This window comes from Symphalangus syndactylus, chromosome 7, assembly GCF_028878055.3.
Source record: "Symphalangus syndactylus isolate Jambi chromosome 7, NHGRI_mSymSyn1-v2.1_pri, whole genome shotgun sequence".
NCBI lineage: Eukaryota > Metazoa > Chordata > Mammalia > Primates > Hylobatidae > Symphalangus > Symphalangus syndactylus.
Genome location: NC_072429.2, coordinates 116,570,076 through 116,584,985, shown reverse-complemented (window position 1 = coordinate 116,584,985; position 14,910 = coordinate 116,570,076). Strand labels below are relative to the sequence as shown.

Sequence of the window (14,910 nt, the reverse complement as noted above, 5' to 3'; positions counted from 1 at the left end):
CAAATCCTTAGCCTCTTTTAAAATTGGATTATTTGTCTTTTTATTGTTGAGTCAGAAGAGTTCTTTATGTATTCTAGATGAAAGTCCCTTATCATATATATAAAATTGGCAAATACGTTCTCCCTTCCTTTTTTTTTTTTTTTGAGATGGAGTTTGGCTCTTGTTGCCCACGCTGGAGTGCAATGGCACTATCTTGGCTCACTGCAACCTCCGCCTCCCAGTTTCAAGTGATTCTTCTTCCTCAGCCTCCCAAGTAGCTGGGATTACAGGCATGTGCCACCATGCCCGGCTAATTTTGTATTTTTAGTAGAGATGAGGTTACACCATGTTGGCCAGGCTGGTTTCAATCTCCTGACCTCAGGTGATCTGCCTGCCTCGGCCTCCCAAAGTGCTGGGATTACAGGCGTGAACCACCATGCCCGGTGCTTCTCTCTTTCTGTAGGCTCTTTTTTACCTTCTTGATGGGACCTGGGGGGATGGAGAGCCCAGCCTTCCTGACTGCACTGCCCCAGAGTAAAGCTCCTGTAAGGCAGAGCTAGTAGGGGTTGGTCATGGAACAGGTCAGAGACCAGATGCCACAGACTCTCATGGTTCTTGCCAAGATTTGGTAGATTTTCCTGAATGACTGTTTCTCTATTTGTCATTATCCCCTTAGGACAATTCTCAGAGACTTAAAATGTTTTTATGATTGTTACTAAATTGTTGTTTTGCTGGGGAGAGTGGCCACAGAGTTCTTTGTGTTTCTTCTGGAAGGTGGGCCTTCTATAATCTCCTCTTGTAATGCAAATACTCCCAGGAGATGTTTATATCTTAAATTTTCATCTCATCAGCATTTTCGCATTGTCAGGTTGCTTCTTTGTTAGCTCCAGCAACTAGAGAAGACCTTCTCTGGACTCCATCTGTTGAAACGGGACAGTGTCTGAAACATAATATTTGTTGAAAGAATGAATGAATAAATGAGTGGATTTAAGCATCTGCAAGAAGGTTGATGTGCAGTGTGAAAGAGCATCACAGTGGACTGAGTAGGAGAGGACCAAGCATGTGGTCAAACTAGAATTGTTGTCTGCCCACTTGTGGGGCATCATTCTTCGTTCGGGTAGAACATGTTAGTAATTCATAGACTCACTGTCCAGAGAGCAGAAGAGAGAGGGTGGTTCGCAGGCTGAGCATGCATAGAAATCTGAATGAAAATCATTGTTCTAAAGTATGAGTGTATGTGTTCTGTATGAGCCTCTATGTGAATACACACATATGTTAGACATGCACTGCATACATATGAACAGATACATATGTATATACATATACACACATATATGGGTATGGAATTGTGCACATATACATATAATGGGTATGGACACCTAAGCAGTGGGATATTCTCAAAGGACATTCCTCTTTCTTACCTAAAAATGATAAGATAAAGAATAATCAAGTATTAAAACTGAATCTATAGTCATCTAGCCCAACTAGTTCATTTTGCAGATGAGGAAACAGATAGAAAACTCATGGATTTTATTAAGTCTCACAGCTACCTAGTGGTTTCCTAACTCCTGCAAGGGTATTCTTCCCACAGCTCCTATTACCTATTATGTGAAGGAATACAAGCTTCGATCATTTCCACCTTACTTGCTATATCAGCAAATAGTCCTCTATATAACCGTTTAAGCAACCCACTATAACTGTCATTTGAATTTTTCCTATAAGTTTTCTGCCCTTCCTCTTCCTCCACACATTCCCTAAAGTAAATTCTGCAACTAGGAACTTTGAAACTTGTTACAATGCAGAACATTAATAGGATTTTACATTTTTAGTAGGCTAATGATGAGGATGTGGGACCTTCTGTGCTAGTCCCTCAGGGGTTTCTATTCTGGGCACTTATTAAACCTTGCTGTAGTCTGAAGTATATTCGACCTTTCTGTATTAAAAAAAAAATCAGCTTAAACTTTATGCATATATTTTTGTGAGTGTGTATGTGTGTGTGTACATATTTCTCTCTGCTCCATCTATTAGGCAGAGATTAAAACATTATCAACATTTGAACTTGAAGATATTTGTCAACCATTTTCCTGTGTTTGGTGAGGAAGAAGAAATCACTACCATCTAATTTTTTTTTTTTGTATTTAACTAAATTCAAGCTTTCTTAAAAATCTTTTTTACTTTGAAGTCTATTTTGCAATTTAATTAATGCAGCAAGGGTTTTAGAAAATTTTTACTCTCAATGGAGATAATCTTAATCCATTCACGGTGACCTTTTCTTGTGCAAATTAGTTGTACATGCTTGTTTAAGCAAATGGTCCTTTGCATGATGTCTCTTCTTAATGACGGGTTTATAATTGGAAATTGGCTTACTCCCGTATGCCTAGTTTGTATGAGAATATAAAAATAGATGTGGACTTTAAAAATATAAATGTATATACCAATATACCCAAAAAGAAGAGGGAAGAATTCAGTGCCTTTAGGCTATGATTAAATTAGACTATTAGAGTCAGAAAATGGTGGTGACATATGCTACTGTCAAAGTCACACCTGTCTGCTCAGCATTGGAAGCTCTTGAAAAATGAGAGTGATTTCATCTTGGCTCTGAGAATCGGGGCCTTTACGGGACATGAACCATCTCTACTTTCCCAAGTTTTCTTAAACTCATAATATACTTGAAACTGCCTATGTAGGAATGTGTTTGTGGTAATCACTTTAAAAGTGACAGTCCTAAACAAAATGAAACGCTTTTTATCTTTCTTAAACTTCACTGGCATAAAGAGATAGGTAACACTCATATTTTGTATGTTTTTTTGAAAAGCAAAAACAATGTAATATCTTTAAATGGTATTTGAGTAAAAGAAACTCATCTCTTCTGTAGACCAGTTTCCCGTACACCCTACTATTTCAGGTTTTTCTTTTCTTTTCTTTTCTCGTTATTCTTTTCTTCCCTTTATTAGGCTAGCATCCTTCTCTCTCACCTCCTCTCTCTCCCGTAAGTTATGTCAGCCATTCTTAAACGGGAATATTTTTCCTAGGTAACTGAATGTTCTTGGTTAAGTGTAGAAACTCCATCTTGAAGGAGAAGACAAATGTTGTTCTGTGCTTGTGACTGAGGTTTTCTGAATAGTTTTTAATAGCATGGTTTTGAAGGGGTGGGGAACAAGAACAGTCTTAGTTTTGCTGAATGCCATATTGTTAAAGGAGAAGGAGAAGCGCCAGTAATTTTCTCTTCTTCTTTTTAAGCCTCTGGGGCAACATATTTTATCAAGACTCAAAAATCTGATTTTGGAAGCAAAGACTGGGCAAACCAGATTGTTGCCAGAACAATCAGACTTGTCTTTATATATACTGCTTGCAAAAGGGATCCTAATTGCTTTGTCCAACATGATGATTCATGTTTGCTCTTCATGCAGCAACCCAACCTCCTTCCTCAAAATGGAAAAGTGAGAGCTGCCTGCTGGTGGCTTTCCCAAGTTGCTTTGTGTAAATTCACGCACATGAGCGCCGACCTATGGTCAATATCCCCACATTCGCAATGGGTCTTCATTTGCTGATTACTCCTCTTCTCTTTCTAGGTATGATTATCGGGAAATGCTGCACAATGCCACTTTCTGTCTGGTTCCTCGTGGTCGCAGGCTTGGGTCCTTCAGATTCCTGGAGGCTTTGCAGGTAAGAGGCCCTGGAGCCTTCCCAGAATAGGGCTGAGGACCGAAGCCAGATTAAGTGGGTTTAACATTATCACCTCTCCTGGGATAGCTAAAGAGAAGGTGTGGTTTCCCTTGAGGATCTGAAAATATTTTCAAGAAAATCTAAAATATTTTTGAAAAGTAGGGGGTGGAGGGAGGATTTACTCAGTAATTTTAGATGTAAGAAATTAAATGGTGGATTCTTCTGGGTCATGTTTAGAAACAGAAGGCAAATCTGATTGCCAACTTGGCCTACCAGGCAGCCTAGCTGGACTCTAAAAAGCAGCCCTACCCTTTCCCTTTATTCGTGGTACTCTCTAAAAGCAAAATTGTCTTTTCTGCCTGCATCTTCATTGTCTCTCAGTTCCTTTAAATTTTGAGAATGATCCCCAGCGTGGTGGTACTACTCAGATGATCCAGCTCTTCCAAGGCTCTGCAGTTCAGCCCTGGAGCCTTTGTGGTGGGAGTTTCTCAGCTCATCAACCTCACTCTGCAGAAATGTCCTCTTGAGACAGTCATCCACATTTCCCACCTGGAAGTTGCAACCAGCCTTCTTTGATAGCAGAGAGAAAGCACGCCCTCAACCTCTCTCATCCTGCATTCCTTGACCCTTTGCTGCTATGTTCTTTCCTCCTCTATGCCCTGCACCATGCCTAAATCTGTGCTTTTGCTGCAGTGCCTCATAACTTCTTATCTCTGCCATCTTAACTGCAAATCATTCTGTCATGCCCTCCAACAGAAGAGCTTCCTTCTCTGGAATGTCTTTTCCAAGTTGCTGTCTGTGTGTGTTCTGCATAGCATGCCATCACTAATGTTCTTGTAGCCTCCTGGGATGTTGCATAAAGAAAAATTGTTCTCTGATTTGGATTATGAGTTATTTGGAATCAGTATTTTGTTATTAACCTAGTGTTTCTTGGCTGTTTATTTCCCGGCGCAGACCGTAAATTGGTATGACTGTGGTTTAGATCACTCCACACTGAAAGGAACAAAGTTCTGGTTTAGGTGTTTGCAGAGCAAGGGAAATGTGAACACTCTATACTGGTTAAGTCCATGAACTGCTACATAGGAATGCTGAGCTCCATTCTGCTCTTTGTTGCTCATGACATTGGGGTAAACCACTTTGCACGTGGACTTGTGGGAGTTACATTGACCAGACCGTTTATACTCAAGGTTGGTTCTATACTCAGATTTTGTTGGTGCGAGCTTTTGTTACATCAGTAAAAACTTCTCCAGCAAGGCCAGTCGTCTCTGTGGAAGTAAGGTCAGCCAAACCATCTACTAGAATAGAAATGGGGTTTTAGCATTCTAGGGCAAGACTTGCAAATATTAAAATCTAGTCTGGATACGTACAACCTTCGTGTGACTTGATAACTCATAAAAGCTTCCTTTCCTTCTGGCCTAGGCAGTCAGGATTCATGCAGTGTCAAAAATGCCAGTCATTGAATTTGTACTGATTTCACCTCTGATTGGAACAGCTTCTGCTGTCGCTTTCCTCACATTCACGAAGTCCCCTTTTTTGCTCAGGCTGCCTGCGTCCCTGTGATGCTCAGCAATGGATGGGAGTTGCCATTCTCTGAAGTGATTAATTGGAACCAAGCTGCCGTCATAGGCGATGAGAGATTGTTATTACAGGTAAGGAAGGGGCTGTGGCCTTCAACACATCAGCAGATTATTGCTGGCCGCGTCCAAACTTTCAAGGAAGATGAATCCAAAAGGTCAGCTGCATAAAAGAAATTTTATCAGGAGAAAATTACCTGTGTCATGGTGAATATGAAGTCATTTAATATGACATTGTTCACTTTCCAACAAAATCTGCCCAGGTCCCCAGAATATATTCTGAAAAGAAGTTGCAGGTAAAGAATGGGAGCTTTGATTTTCAAGGAGAAGTGGATCTCCACCCCTTTCAATAACCAGAATTTTTAGAAATATTACCAGAGAGTTTTTATTCTGCCCTACTGTTTCATATTCTTTTCCTCTGTTTCTGCACTTGCCTTCAGATTAATTTTCAGAAAGAGAGAGGTCTCTAGGGCTTGTTCTTGTAATTAGTGTTATCATTCCTCAAATGATCCAGTCTGGGTGTCTGAGCGAGTGTTATCTTTAGGATGTATATTTAAATGAGCAGCCCCTAATAAAACTTTGAACTGTTCAAGAGCTGCCTAGGGAGGGGGTTACAATACTCACAGAGAAATCTAAGGGCAGGAATGATCATGTATTATTTTTCTAAAAATTACTAAGGATTTCTAAAGCCCTTTGTATATTCATTTTAGGATCAACACAAGTTGCGTGCTCTTTTCTCCTAAAATTATAGAATTTTAATGTTTTTCTTTTATTGTACCATATACTTTATCTTTGAATTACCATAAATATTTGTAGAATTTTTTTTAGTGTCTTTGCCCTTTTAGTTTTTGGATATTCATTAAATTGAGTTTCTAAGTCTGTGTGTGTGTGTGTGTGTGTGAGTGTGTGTGTGTGTTTTGAGACAGAGTCTCTCTCTGTCGCCCAGGCTGGAGTGCAGTGGTGTGATCTCTGCTCACTGCAACCTCCGCCTCCCAGGTTCAAGCGATTCTCCTGCCTCAGCCTCCCGAGTAGCTGGGAATACAGATGCACACCACCACGCCTGGCTAATTTTTGTATTTTTAGTAGAGACAGGATTTCACCATGTTGGTCATGCTGTTCTCAAACTCCTAACCTCAGGTGATTCACCCATCTCAGCCTCCCAAAGTGCTGGAATTACAGGCGTGAGCCACCGCACCCAGCCTCTAAGTCTGTTGTTGATTCTGCTTCCGTGCTGCTGCCCAATCTGTTAGCTGACTGGTAAAGTAATACAGCACCTTCCCTAAAATAACAAATGAACTAACTGTAACTGAGAGACCCATGGGTTAAGCAAACTAAAGTGACCACAGCTCCTGAAACATTCCTTCTGTCTGGTACTCAGTTTGTGATCTCCGTGGTCCCTAGGATCTCAGAAACAAAGGAGGAATGTGGCAGAATCTGTTTTTTGGGGAGATAAGTTATTCTGCCCTGAATACAACTTAATTTCTTAGGTGTTCATTGAGAAAGGGGTCTGGAGTTTGTGTGGAAGGGCCACTGTTATGTCAATGATTTCCCACTGTGATTCCTTAAGGAAAAGAAGTCCTTGCGGAGACACCAAGGAAGAGTTTTCCCCATGCAGAGATAGTGTATGCCAAAATCATTTATTCATGAAAAGCCAAACGAGAGTGATGCATGTTGTGCTTGTCCATGTAGCCTTTTTTCTTCCTTTTTCAAATGTTATTTTAAAAATAATACATGATCATTAAAAGAAATTTGAGAAATAAAGGGAATAAAAAACACCACCCATAATTTTCCTTTTATATACCAACGCTCCCATGAATTTGATGTGAACAAATTGAAAGTTTGTCTTTGGTGTGGAGCACATTTTAGGATACTTAATTGTGGTTTTGCAGTTTCTTTTTTTTTTCTTTCCTTTTTTTGTTTTGAGATGGAGTCTTGCTCTGTCACTCAGGCTGGAATGCCATGGCATGATCTCAGCTCACTGCAACCTCCGCCTCCCGGGTTTAAGCGATTCTTTTGCCTCAGCCTCCCGAGTAGCTGGGATTACAAGTGCCTGCCACCACACTCGGCTAATTTTTGTATTTTTAGTAGAGATGGTGTTTCACCATGTTGGCCAGGCTGGTCTTGAACTCCTGACCTTGTGATCCACCTGCCTCAGCCTCCCAAAGTGCTGGGATTACAGGCATGAGCCACCACGCCCAGCCACTTGTCCAGTTTCTACCATTTCACCAAACTTGATGGGCATTTCACCTTCTGAAGCAACTTTTTGGCTTCACTCTAAAGATTTTGATCTTTGTCACCCCCACCCACGCAGACTTGCTGGTGTTTTTCCCCTCTCATATTCAGTCTGTCTTTGCACAGCTGCCTCCATATTGAGCAGCAACTGTGTACTGTCATTAACAATAGTTTTAAAGAGTTGGCACCTAGCCCAAATATCTGCTCTGGGAAATGTTTTTTTGTTATGTTACAATTTTTCATTTCCTGTTTTAGAACAGCTGGGATGTTTTTATTTGCATATATTCTTGTCATCATGTCACCAAGAGCGCTTAATGTGACTTTCTTGTATCTATTCTGGTGCATTCCATTTGTTTTGCTACCATACATGACCTTTTATTAAGACTTCATTGAGCTCGGCAACTTCCGAAACAATCCAGCCAAATTGGAATTAATTTATCACTTTCCCATATCTGTCTCTCAGGACAAGCAGATTAATAACCAATAGCCAAATGCCATTAAAACTTGGAACTCTGTCTTTTCAATCAACTGGAGTTGTCTACTGGAGTTGTCTTCCAGAGCACTTTGCAGAGTGCTGTCAGACACTTGTATCATATCACAAGCCGGTAGAATACATTGCACTTGATGTAGTAAGATGAAGATGCATCTTATTTAAGAGAGGGGAACAGCATTGGTAGGTGAGTCTGTGATATTCCTTTTCTCCTTTCATAACCACAGCAGACTCAATTTTCTGGAGACTATACAGCAATAATAGCTTTAGGCATTTTTCTTTTCTTTTTTTTTTTTTTTTTTTTTTTTTTAAGATAATCTTGCTCTGTCACCCAGGCTGGAGTGCAGTGGTGCAATCTCGGCCCACTGCAACCTCTGCCTCCCGGTTCAAGCAATTCTTCTGCCTCAGCCTCCTGAGTAGCTGGGACTACAGATGCACACCACCATGCCCAGCTAATTTTTGTATTTTTAGTAGAGATGGGGTTTCACCATATTGACCAGGCTGGTCTTGAACTCCTGAACTCGTGATCTGCCTGCCTCGGCCTCCCAAAGTGCTGGGTTTACAGGCGTGAGCCACCGCGCCCAGCCTTAGGCATTTTTCTAATAGACTGTTTCCTCGTGGCCACGATAAAACAGTGATGCCAACCTATGTAACTCTTAGCAGTTAGCTCTTGACATTTAGAAGAGGGTATGATTATGAAAATTTAACAGGATAATATTTTTCTAATCTTTCTTTGGCCATCTAGGTAACTTTCTCAGTGAGTAACTAAAAATAAGTTTCCTTGGACTGATAAAGGTTCTATGATGTGAATGATTTCTCTACCTTCTCAAAGAATGTTTTATTTCCCCATTTGACCTTGAGCTCTGATTACAGGCTAATGTTTGCCTACCAGTGTTTCTCCTTTACATGTTGCCTGTGTTTCTTCAGTGTTGCAAATCCAGGTATACACTTTGGGACACAGATTTAGTATCTGGTTTTGGACATTGCCAAACCAAGTGAGCTTTTCCTTCTGTTCTTACTGTGAAGCTGTTTTATTGCTCCTCCTAAGGGGAGTGTTGAATTAAAAAATGTGCTACCACTTCCTTCCCCTCCAATGGAAACTCTGGTACAGTCCTAGTCAAATGTCATGGGTAACTTTCCTATTAAAGCAGCTAACGGAGCATTTCTCCTTCTTGCCCAGACTCCCATATCTGTCAGATTAGCCATATGTTATGGAGGCAAACATGCAAAAAGAGGTGAGCGCAAAAGGGCAATTGCTAATCACAAGGAATCTTCCCTTAAGACTATAGACTCTGTAAATGAAATAGACCTTGAACTGTAGGTGAAAATAGGGAACAAGCCCAGAAAACTTACCAGACTCAGGAAGTACGTTTCAGAGCTCCAGACCCAAGCAGGTTCCCTTGCAGACATTAAGCAATTGGTCTAACTTTTAATAGCATCACCCTGATACCAATAATGATAATAGTTACATTAATTAAGTTTTCCATGTTTTAGGCACTGTGCTAAGCACTTATATAATCGTCATTAAAACCTTAGTACTTTATCCCCACTTTATAAGTAAAGAAGTTGAGTCTCTGAAAAATCAGCTAACTCATTCAAGAAAGCACAGGTAGTAAATGGTAGAGGCAAGACTCCTTCCTTGATCTTTCTGACTCCTGTGCCCCTGTGCCTAACCATTCAGCTGTACTACCATTAAAAGAAATGACGTCCCTGTGGTGGCTTCGGATGGTTATATTCACCTCCTATTTCTTAATAACTACTATATAAAAGCCACTCTGCTAACCTGAAAATGTGTAGCAGGATAACAAGATATAGGTCCTTCCTTTAAAATTATATACCCTGGAAGAGAGCAGTGATGGCTAAACATATATGAACAGTCGAGAGATCCAGTTAGACTTGGGTAAGGGCTGAAGGCAGAAAGAGAGATATAGGGAGCAGAAAGGCTCAAAGGTGAGGTAGAAGGTATGTGCACATAAAAGTGACTGACCCTAGCTTCAGGTTGGATGGGAAGGCTCATAGACATTCTCTAAAAAGTCCTTTTATAGATATTTTATAGTTCCTGGGGTGACCAGTCATAGAAGTGCTCAGGAGATAAAGTCTTCTGGCCTTTCCCCAAGACCTATAGTTACTCCTCTGTAAAATTTCGTTGTTCATGTGCAAGGTCGAGGATTTCTGGAAACAGCAATTGTGACTATGGACTAACCTAAGCAATTGATAAGCTGCTACTGAATCTTAGAGGTGAACTGTAACTTTCATACATCAAAGGCCGTTGGGGTGGATTCTCAGTAAGTGCTCTTTGTAGCTGACACTTCTTAAGGTCATTTCAACTTAGGAGTTGATGATTTTTAGTAGATCTATATGCGAGAAGCCAAATGCTATGAAGAATAAAAGCCTAACCCAGTTGGGTTATTTTGATCAAGTACATCTCTTTATTTTACAGTTATAATTCCTATGTGTTCACTTGTGTTACAGATTCCTTCTACAATCAGGTCTATTCATCAGGATAAAATCCTAGCACTTAGACAGCAGACACAATTCTTGTGGGAGGCTTATTTTTCTTCAGTTGAGAAGATTGTATTAACTACACTAGAGGTAAGTGAGACCACTTGGCTCTTGGGCTTGAATAATGGTCCTTTATACACTTCTCTCAGCCTTCTGTTTTGCTATTAGGGATGTGCGATTGGTCCAGTGGGGCAAAACCAGATTCCTGTACTTGGATATATTGGTTAACCTCTTTTACTTGCTTTGCCATGCCCAAGAAAATACTCTCATTCCTGACAAACTCCACAAAGGAAAACCTACATGGGGAGAAATTATACTTATTGACACAAAGATTGACTCTGTCTTACATCATTTCAGGGATATGTGGGTCATGACTGTCTTGTCATTTACACTCGATGGCATCCTTTGAAGACATATTTCTGGAGTTCATTTAGAAAAAAATATTTAATGGCTTGGCACAGCGGCTCACTCCTGTAATCTCAGCACTTTGGGAAGCTGAGGCAGGTGGATTACCTGAGGTCAGGAATTCAAGACCTGGCCAACATGGTGAAACCTCGTCTCTACTAAAAATACAAAAAATTAGCCAGGCGTGGTGGTACATGCTTGTAATCCCAGCTACTCGGGAGGCTGAGGCAGGAGAATAGCTTGAACTTGGGAGGTGGAGGTTGCAGTCAGCTGAGATCGCACCATTATACCCCAGCCTGGGCAACAAGAGCAAAATTCCATCTCAAAAAAAAAAAAAAAAGAAAAATATATATAATGGCCAAATAAGGGCAAATCCTCTACCATTCTAAAAATATGAGTAGTTTTCTGGGCTTCACAGTCTGATGGCATTGGGGGACAGCAGAATTCTCAAGACTTACGCAAGCCAGCCAACCAGCATCAATGTGGCAAAGTTGTGTTAAGAGGAGAATCAGGATCATGCCCATGTGGCACAGAAAGTGTTAAATTTGTGAAAGCAGAAAATCTTTTAGGCAGATGGGTGCCCATCCTCAAGTTGCTTTTTTTTTAAGGCAGGACAGAAAAAGAAAAAGGAAGCATGGAGATGATTAAAACCTTTGGAAATAGAGCAGATAGCATTGGCCTGAGGCTACACCAAAGTAGCACAAAGAGCTAGGACAAGATTCAGGAAACTGCACACGCATGCATTACAGGCTTGAAGGAAGCAGAGCAGAGATCTTCGGTGAGGTGATTCTGAGGTGTCCCAAAATGAGGTGGGGGCATTGTGGCCTTCCTTTTGGAGAATTCACTCTGGAAAAGTGATGACTGCTGTAAAAGTTAATGTAATATGGAACCTACACTGAGAAGTTTGAGTAATACCAAGAAACTGAAGTCACCCTACTTGGGCCACATCGCTGTTTTCTTGCCATCCTGACTCAGAGCAAGTGCTGGTCATGCTTCAGGCACACTGGGGCATTTATCCACCCCACGCTGAGCTTGGGCTCCTGCTGCCACCCTAGGGCGAGCTCTGGTCAGTGTCCTCTTAGGCATAGTGTATATTTTTTTCACCCTGGAACTGGGTAAAAACGGCTGTTTAGGACCCAGGCCCATTCCCATGAAGGGGACAGGATCATAATGACTTCCAAGGGCTTCCTTCCTGCAAGCAAACTTTTATCCCTCCGAAAGCACTCTCCTCAATTAAAATCAATTGAGTTGTTACCTCTGTTCACAGTAGCAGATATGAATATTTGATAGAGTTACACTTTGCTTTTTTAATCCTGTCCTCCATCTAAGATCCTTCATAGGCCCTTCTTAAAGAATGTTGAATGCTATTGTTTCTCCCTTTTTGGAGTGCAGAGTGCCTTTATTTTTTTATTTTTTATTTTATTTTATTTTTTTTTTTTAGACAGGGTCTCACTCTGTCACCAGGCTGGAATGACCTTAAGCAATCCTCCCTCCTCAGCCTTCTGAGTAGCTGGGACCATGGGTGCGAGCTACTGTGCCTGGCTAATTTTTTATTTTTTGTGGAGACAAGGGCTCATTATGTTGCCCAGAGTGGTCTTGAACTCCTGGCTCAGGCAATCCTCCTGCTTCGACTACCCAAATTGGTGGGATTACAGGAGTTATTATTAAAGAAGTATACATTCATTTTGGAAACTAATAGAAAACACTTAAAGCATAAAATATAAAATAATTCATTCATGTAAAACCACTATTGATATATATATCCCCACAAACATATGTATTTGTTTTTATATGTAAATTTAAAATTTGTTGTACTTTTAGTTTTAAAAAGGAGTCTTTATATACTTGCATTATAACCTGTTTTTCTGCTTAATAATGTTAATATTTTCTGTTATTACATTTTTTCTCCAATTAATGACTGTATGATATTCCATTTATGATATCACCTAATTATTAAATTAATCCCCAATTTGGGTAGATTCCAGTTGTTTCTGGCTTTTTTTGTTTGTGTACCTCATTGCAGTAAATCATCTCAAGGTCAAATTATTGTGCAGATTCAATATTACTTCCTTAGGATAAATTCCTTGAATTTGAAGTCCTGTTTCAAATAATATGCCAAATGCTAAGATTTTTTGTTTTTTTTTGTTGTTGTTGTTTTTGAGACAGAGTCTCACCCTGTCCCCCAGGCTGGAGTACAGTGGCACCATCTCAGCTCACTGCAACCTCCGCCTCCCGGGTTCAAGCATTTCTCAGGCCTCAGCCTCCCAAGTAGCTAGGATTACAAGCATGCACCATGGAGATGGGGTTTCACCATGTTGGCCAGGCTGCTCTCTAACCCCTGACCTCAAGTGATCTGCCCGCCTCAGCCTCCCAAAGTGCTGGGATTACAGGCATGAGCCACCAGGCCCAGTCCCAATACATTTCTTTCTTCAGTGTTTTCTCATGCCGTTTTTAGGTATCTTTGGGTTGTTTCCGGCCTTTCAATTCTATCCTATTAGTTGTTTACCTCTAATACATCCAAACCACGTTTCAGTGTTTTAATTTTTTTTACTCTATTATGCATCTTATCATGAACTTCTATTTACTTAAACCAATATGCCATTATTTACTATTAATGTTCTTTTTAATTATTTATTTTTATAGATAACAATATCTTTATCCAAGCAATGACTTTCTACATGTCTCTTAAACTACATCTCTATTTCTTTAGGATGGAATCCCTGAAGTGATCTTGATGAGCCAAAGAGTCTAGGCATTTCTCAGGCTTATAATATATTTTGCCAAATTATTATCCAAAAACATTATATCCACCTAGAGTCTCACAAGCTGTTTGGGCGCGACTCTCTTTTGCTGTGCTCTTGTCAGCCTTACAGATCCATAATTAAAACACACACATCTACCACTTTGCTGATTTGCCAGATGAAAGATGGTATCTCATTAATTACATGTCTTTTGCATATGGTTTATTGCATGAATATGGTCTCTCACCTATTAAGTTAGCAGTTCTCAATTTTTCTATTGTAACAGTTGAATGTCTTACATTCATCAGAATAGGATCAAAATAAGATCAAGCTATTTTCATCTCTGAACCTGAAAAGGCCTTTTCCTCTTTGTATTTAAACCATGCATTTTTTTTTTTTTTTTTTAGCAACACAGTTTTGGGTTTTTTTTAAACACTAAAAACCATATACTTCATTCGAATTTATAGCAACTGTCAAATCTCTTTATATAGTTCCAAGATTGGATTGTAACAGTTTGACCTCTCAACCAAATTGCATGACAGGTACTACCCAGTTTTCCAAAATACTTCATAACTCAGATTACCCCAGAATTCAACATAATCAGAAAATCAGGGAAAATAGAAGAAAATGCCATCCACAGATACAAATAACACAGCGACTGTGTTTATAAGAACAATTTAAGGCCGGGCGCGGTGGCTCAAGCCTGTAATCCCCGCACTTTGGGAGGCCGAGGCGGGCAGATCACGAGGTCAGGAGATCGAGACCACGGTGAAACCCTGTCTCTACTAAAAATACAAAAAATTAGCCGGGCATGGTGGTGGGCGCCTGTAGTCCCAGCTACTCAGGAGGCTGAGGCAGGAGAATGGCGTGAACCCGGGAGGCGGAGCTTGCAGTGAGCCGAGATCGCGCCACTGCACTCCAACCTGGGCGACAGAGCGAGACTCCGTCTCAAAAAAAAAAAAAAGAAAAAAGAACAATTTAAGTATCACATATCAAAAATGTGAACTTGGCTTAGAACTTAGATAATAAACTTCATTTAGTCACTGCTGGAGCTACTAAGGCATGAGAATAATTCACAGTTACTCACAGTTGCAGCATAGACTTGAAGATCCTGGGCTAAGGATGTTCTGTACTCAGATTCTGGGTCTTTCTCCTTGCTTGCTATATTCTAAGCCATGGGAATGGGATTATGGGGTCTTCAGACATTATGAGCCCTAGAGTTGTAGGTAGAGTGCTTAGACTCAGTTGAAAACAGGACATCTCATTTTCTCTTTAATGCCAGGGTCAAGCTGTTAGTACATTTCATTGTACAGAACTCTGT

At 40.4% G+C, this 14,910-nt stretch overlaps 1 protein-coding gene across 1 annotated transcript in view; it reads left to right on the top strand.

Annotated features, from left to right (window-relative positions):
- The window catches only part of EXT1 (exostosin glycosyltransferase 1), a 317,734-nt gene that overhangs the window by 275,872 nt on the left and 26,952 nt on the right, over positions 1-14,910 (top strand). The window contains exons 2-4 of the mRNA XM_055287108.2: positions 3,552-3,645; positions 5,187-5,294; positions 10,414-10,533. Of these exons, the coding sequence (XP_055143083.1) occupies positions 3,552-3,645; positions 5,187-5,294; positions 10,414-10,533 (322 nt within the window). The remainder of the gene's footprint in view (positions 1-3,551; positions 3,646-5,186; positions 5,295-10,413; positions 10,534-14,910) is intronic.